The 6000-nt window shown below is 37.4% G+C and overlaps 1 protein-coding gene across 1 annotated transcript; it reads left to right on the top strand.

The window, feature by feature from the left end:
• Positions 1 to 1503: 1503 nt before the first annotated feature.
• Positions 1504 to 5411, top strand: pafah1b3 (platelet-activating factor acetylhydrolase, isoform Ib, gamma subunit). Its single transcript, XM_030158777.1, has 5 exons — positions 1504 to 1955; positions 2244 to 2333; positions 2442 to 2558; positions 2709 to 2831; positions 3718 to 5411. Exons 1-5 carry the CDS (start codon positions 1875 to 1877, stop codon positions 3976 to 3978), a joined length of 672 nt encoding a protein of 223 aa, XP_030014637.1. The 5' UTR covers positions 1504 to 1874; the 3' UTR covers positions 3979 to 5411.
• Positions 5412 to 6000: the final 589 nt, after the last annotated feature.

Here is a 6000-nt window from a genome sequence, read left to right as displayed (position 1 = left end):
GGATGGGTACAATGCAGACATTGAATTTCTCTATGGGGATAATAAGGCATGTCAATCTTATACCTTGAACCTTTAAATCAGGGGTCTCAAACATGCGGCCCGGGGGAAAAGGTTCCAATGCGGCCCATGGAATGAATTTGGAAAGTGCAAAAATTCCACAGTCAAGACTGTGGAACTCATTTTAGTTCAGGTTCCACATTCAGACCAATATGATCAACAGTAAAATAATAACAGCATAAAAACCTACAAAAAATAATGAGTCCATATTTTCTTCTTTCATTGATGTGAGAAAAATAATCTTACATTATGCCTATAAATAACACAAACTTAAAATTCTGTCTTTGTTTTAGTGCAAAAAACCCCATCAAATTATGAAAATATTTACATTTACAAACTATCCTGAAACAATAAAATGTGAATAACCTGAACAAATATGAACAACCTGAAATGTCTAAAGAAAGTTAAGCACAATTTTAACTATTTTCTGCCTGTCACTAAGTGTTTAGTGTCTTTGTAGATCCGATCCATAACGCACATGTAGAAATGATAAGTTGAGGCAGAATATTGTTAAAGTTGCACTTATTTTTCTTAAGAAATTTCAGTTTTTTTCAGGTTATTCACATCTTTTTTGTTTGGATAGTTTATAAAAATAAGTATTTTCATAATTTAATGGGGTTTTTTTTGCACTAAAACAAAGACAAATATTTAGAGTTGTCATTATTTATAGGTTATTATGCTATTATTTTACTGGTTCGGCCCACTGAATATTAAATCGAGCTGAATGTGGCCCCTGAAAGAAAAACTCCAGTAAAGAATCTCCGTTACGCATACCTGCTTCAACGTAATACTGGCAAAGAAAAAAAAACGGTTTTCTTATAGGCCTTAGAAACGTTCTGTCATCTCTTTTTAAAGAATAAAAAAAACATTGCTGTAATATTACCGTGCTCACAGACGCCGTGGGTATTGTGAGTGTTAGCATAACCTGGTTTACTTCTCAGTTTCTCCACAGGTGAAATCAATATGAACCACCAGGTGCACCTTCATTACAGTACGTGTGGACAAAGTTTCACTGAACAATAGTCTAATGAACAATGAATTACGGTGCAAATGAAAAGAAAACAAACAACTGTAAGTCGAATTACGTAATTTATAAAGACGCTTACCGAAATATTCCGCTAGTTTTGTTTTGTTTTTTTATCTGTACTGCAAGAAAATGTCTCGTTGCTCAGCAACGTGGCGCACAGATGTGGTTTACTAGCGCAGCACCAACTCCCATGAACGCCTTTCAGGGCGAGTCCACTTACACAGACAAGGAGGTAAAAGGATTTCGTTTTTTTTTTTGTTGTTGTTATTTCACCAATGTATCTTGCACCATTTATTTACATAAATAACATAATAATATCATTAAAAGACTATTTAATTTTTTGAAAAACATAAAGTAATGCAAATGAATTAAATATATGTGCTGTCCCCCATCACGGACTTTGGTACGGTCGACTACGATGAAGACGTAACTACTTCCTGGATCAGAAATAGGAGATGATAGCGATATTTTGATTTTGTGGTGTCCTTTGTTCAGTAATATCTTAAATCACAGTTTCAAGCTCTACCTATTACTGTTTTTAGCGCAGCTCAGTCTTGCCTCATTCACCATAAATAATCTGTGTTAGCGGAGTGTGACCGTTATTTCTAGAGGCTACTTCTGTCTAGTGCTAAGTGACGTGAAGTCAGAAGGCTAGCTACTGAAGCTAGTTCTGCCAACCTCGATAGATTGAGCAAGTTATGATTGCAATACAGTTGTGAGTATTTCGGTTTCGGGAAGACAAACAGCAAACCATCGAGACTGCTTTTCCAAATCCAGATAGAGTCAAGTCATGAGTGCAGAAGACTCAAACCCTGCCGCCACACCCACTCCCTGTGAAGACATACAGGGAGATGGACGATGGATGTCAATGGTGTGTCCAACTACGTCAGTCTATAATTGTCAGGTTTTCCCTTTCTGCATTGTCTCTGTGTTGTTAAGTTTTGTATATTCATTGCTTGCTGTTGAGACGACAGACTGCAGACCAAGTTTGGCAGGTTAATCAAAGCTTAACCAAAGTAACTCAATTCTGATAACTCATTCAGTCTTAGTATCACAATGACTAAATCAAATGTGATATATTTTTTCTCTTTTTTGCCTATATAAACATTCAGTGCTCTAAAATCCTTTGAAATAATTCTTTGATGTTTTCTCATTGTAGCACAACCGCTTTGTGTCTGACAGCAAAGACAAAGAACCTGATGTCGTGTTTGTTGGAGACTCACTTATTCAGCTCTTGCACCAGTTTGGGGTAAAAGTTCTTTATTTAGTGTCTGGAAGTTTGTCATGGCCTCAATAACATCAAACACTTTCATAATGTCTAATGTACTGTTTTAATATAAGGATTCTTTGTCTATAGATATGGCGGCAGCTGTTTTCTCCTCTCCATGCCCTCAATTTCGGGGTCGGTGGTGATGCAACACAACATGTGCTGTGGAGACTGAGCAACGGCGAACTGGATAACATCAGCCCAAAGGTCTAAACCACAGCCAAAATTAGAGAACATGACTGTGCTTGTTTATTCACACAGTGGATGGATTGTTCTTGAGTCCTGATTTTAGGTACACTGGCCCCAAACTATCAAGGACATCTGGTTGATCCGGTCTTTTGTCTTTTTTTGCTGTAGGTTGTAGTGCTGTGGGTAGGCACCAACAATCATGGTCACACTCCTGAACAGATCTGCGGAGGCATATTGGCTATTGTCCAAGTCATCAAGAACAAGATCCCACATGCTCACACACTTGTACTTGTAGGTATTTTTGTGATCCATTCCTTTAAGGAATTGTTGTTCTCCTCACTTGCATTTTAGTAGAAAATGAGGAATGAATTTCATTGAACCATTAAAATAAGAAGTATTGCAACCCTGCTTGAAAAAGCAGTCTGTCAAAAACACTGCAGAAGTCTGTTTAAATATAACTTGGTGTGAAGTTTATAGAGATAATGTCTGCTCTTCTTGCACGTCATTATTTACTGCATTTACATACTATATCTTGAGGACTGCTGAAATTGAATACTAGACAGTGGTGGAAGAAATATTCATATGCTTTACTAGGGCAAAAGCACCAGTACCAGTATAGCAATGTAAAAATACTCTTGATATGAATAAAGTAAAATTAAATTAAATTTGAACTAAGTTTACTTATGTAAGTTTTAGTCGCAAAATGTGGTGAATTTATAAAAGGATATACAACACGCACTGAAATTGAACCTCTGCATTTAATTCCTCACTAGTTTAACACACCACATACTGCAGACTAGGAACCATGGCCTGCCATGCCAGGCACCTGGGAGCAAATAGGGAGTACCTTGCTCAAGGACACATCAGTGGGCTGTATTTAAAAGGGATATTGTGTTTTCAGCTACATTAAATATTTATTTAATAAGTAATGAAAGCTGCCAAATCAGTGTGGTGGAGAACAGGAGCATAAAGTAACATTAAATGGACATACTCAAAGTGTAAGTACAGTAGATGAGTATATATAATCACCACCTTCTGACTGTGGATGAATTTGTTGTGTTTTATAAACTTCTGGATGAACATGTTAGTCTTGGGTAATTAACGTATTTCATTTACACTAAGACAAATATTCTTGACATTTAAAGTGACTTAAAGTGCTTTTCTTCTCCGTCTTCAGGGTTTACTGCCCAGAGGTAAAATGCCAAACCCTCTGCGGGATCGAAATGCCAAGGTGAACAAGCTGGTCCAAGAGGCTGTGTCATCCCTCGCCCATGCCTCTTTCCTTGATGTTGACCCTGGTTTTGTCCACTCCAATGGTAGTATCTCCCACCAGGACATGTACGATTACCTTCATCTGACTCCTCAGGGCTACCAGGCTGTGTGTGAACCTCTGCATGCTCATCTCAAGTCTTTGCTAGAAAAACCTACTGAGAACTGAATAATCAGGGCAAAAACTAACACTACTGCAGTGGTCCTTTTCCCTGTTTCCAGAGAACATCACTCTCTGCCAATTAACACCCCGAATGATGGAATGATTTCATTTCTAAATGTTCTGAGCTGTAAATTATTTTTTTAAGTCCTCTCTTTGACCAGGGTTGGTGACCACTGTAACAGATAATGGTACCAGGAAGCTTTCTGTGTCTATGATACAATTAAAAATTAAATGTGCTGTTCTTTAGAGAGAGATGAAGTCCAGCTTCTGTTTTGGTGAACATTGGTTCTTGAATTGTTTTTCCATGGAAGAATTTAAAGTAATATGAGATCTGAAGGGTGGATGTCACTTCAGTTGAACCTCTCATAAGTTCGTCAAAGTTAAATTAAATATATGTTTGTATTTTACTGAATAATACAGCCTGGCCAAAACAAAGTCCCACACTCTACTATTTTGTTGGACCACGTTTAGCTTTGATTGTGGCACACGCTCACCATGGCATCATTTTAGTAAGCGTATGTAATCTCACAGCATTGTTTTACTTTGGACATTTAATGTTGCTAAACCTAAACTTGATCAGCTGAAGCAACCCCAGATCATAACACTGCCCCCCACAGGCTTGCACTGTAGACAGTAGGTATGATGGGTAATCGCTTCACCCTGCTCTCTTCTCACTGTGATGTGCCCATCATTCTCGAACAGGCTCAATCTGGACTCATCACACCGCACGACCTTTTCCTTTCCTTTACTCAACAGATCAATCTTTATGCTCTCTAGCAAATGGGGGGTTGTTGAAGAAACAAGAAGCTTCTCACTGCATCAGTTAGAGTTTAACATCTTGTTGCAGATGAAACATAATAATCACTGCGGTAATTATCCAGTGGAAGGATCTGAACTTGCTTTGTTAAATTCAGGTGAGGATTTTTTAGGTAGGGTGTGTTTATATGTTTAGTTGGAGGGCTGATGAAAGAAATCCTCTGTTACAAACTGTTTTTGGGTTATGAATTAAATAAATTGAATTCATTTGGAGATAGCTTTATTTACTCTGTTGTGATGTCTGATGTCTTTCGTTTGTTTGAAGAAGTGTTCATTTTCTTGTCTGAACATGGCAATCAATTCATAACTATTGTATACTTGTTTTTTTTTTTTTTTTAATGATGTCACTTGTTTTTCAGTTTAGTCCTTGTAGTGTTCCCTGCACCTGTAGGTGTACAGTATGTGGGTAGATTGTGCGGTTGTATTGAAGCACTTCAGTAGGTCGTGTTGTATGGATATCTAAAGTCACTTCAATTTCAACTGTTTTTGGCGCAGTGTATAAGGCTTTACACTAAAATGCTTCTGAGCCTTTTGGATAAGATTGTACTGCTGAACTTGAATTATGCTTTAGGTCTGCTGGTAATGTAAGTGATGAAAGAATGCAATAAACAGAAAAATTATGCTTTGTGTCCTTGGGTTAAGTACACACAGCTGTGGGCTGATGATGAGTGAGTCATATTTATTGTCGTTGATGCGTACTACACTGTGAAGGGCTAATGGAAGAAGTCATCAGGATTGATTACTTCCCACGAGGTTCATCACAAGTCCATTTTTAGAGATAACATCAATATGAGACATTTGTCACGGTTTCTGGCGTATTTGATAACAGACATTTGAAACTTGAGGGTTGAACAGGCCACACTCTGTTGCTTGACAAATAAAAAGCTAAACTCTACCCATGATACTTTGGCATATTTGTTGCAATGATAACCATTAGTAAAATATCTTTCAGTGGACAATTATTAGTAATCTGTAATAAGTGGGACAAGCACATACATGGCTTGTCATATTTCAACCATGTTATAAAAGGTGATTAACACATTCATATTAGTTCAGACCAGTACAGGATGTTTATTTATTAATTTTAATTTACACTGTATAACATATCATATCAACATATCAACTATGACATGAGGGTTGAAAACAGGGACACTGTTATGTGTTTGGTCACTGCAGTATTATGTGGGTCTTACAACAATGAGCCATTGCGCA

Source organism: Sphaeramia orbicularis, chromosome 16 (genome assembly GCF_902148855.1).
Source record: "Sphaeramia orbicularis chromosome 16, fSphaOr1.1, whole genome shotgun sequence".
Taxonomy (NCBI): domain Eukaryota; kingdom Metazoa; phylum Chordata; class Actinopteri; order Kurtiformes; family Apogonidae; genus Sphaeramia; species Sphaeramia orbicularis.
This window is presented reverse-complemented; position numbering and strand designations above follow the sequence as displayed.

Coding starts and splice junctions, on each gene's coding strand:
- pafah1b3 (XM_030158777.1), top strand. CDS start 1,875: ATGAGTGCAGAAGACTCAAACCCTGCCGCCACACCCACTCCCTGTGAA. Junction 1,956..2,243: donor ATGGACGATGGATGTCAATG/GTGTGTCCAACT, acceptor TTCTCATTGTAG/CACAACCGCTTTGTGTCTGA. Junction 2,832..3,717: donor ATGCTCACACACTTGTACTT/GTAGGTATTTTT, acceptor CTCCGTCTTCAG/GGTTTACTGCCCAGAGGTAA.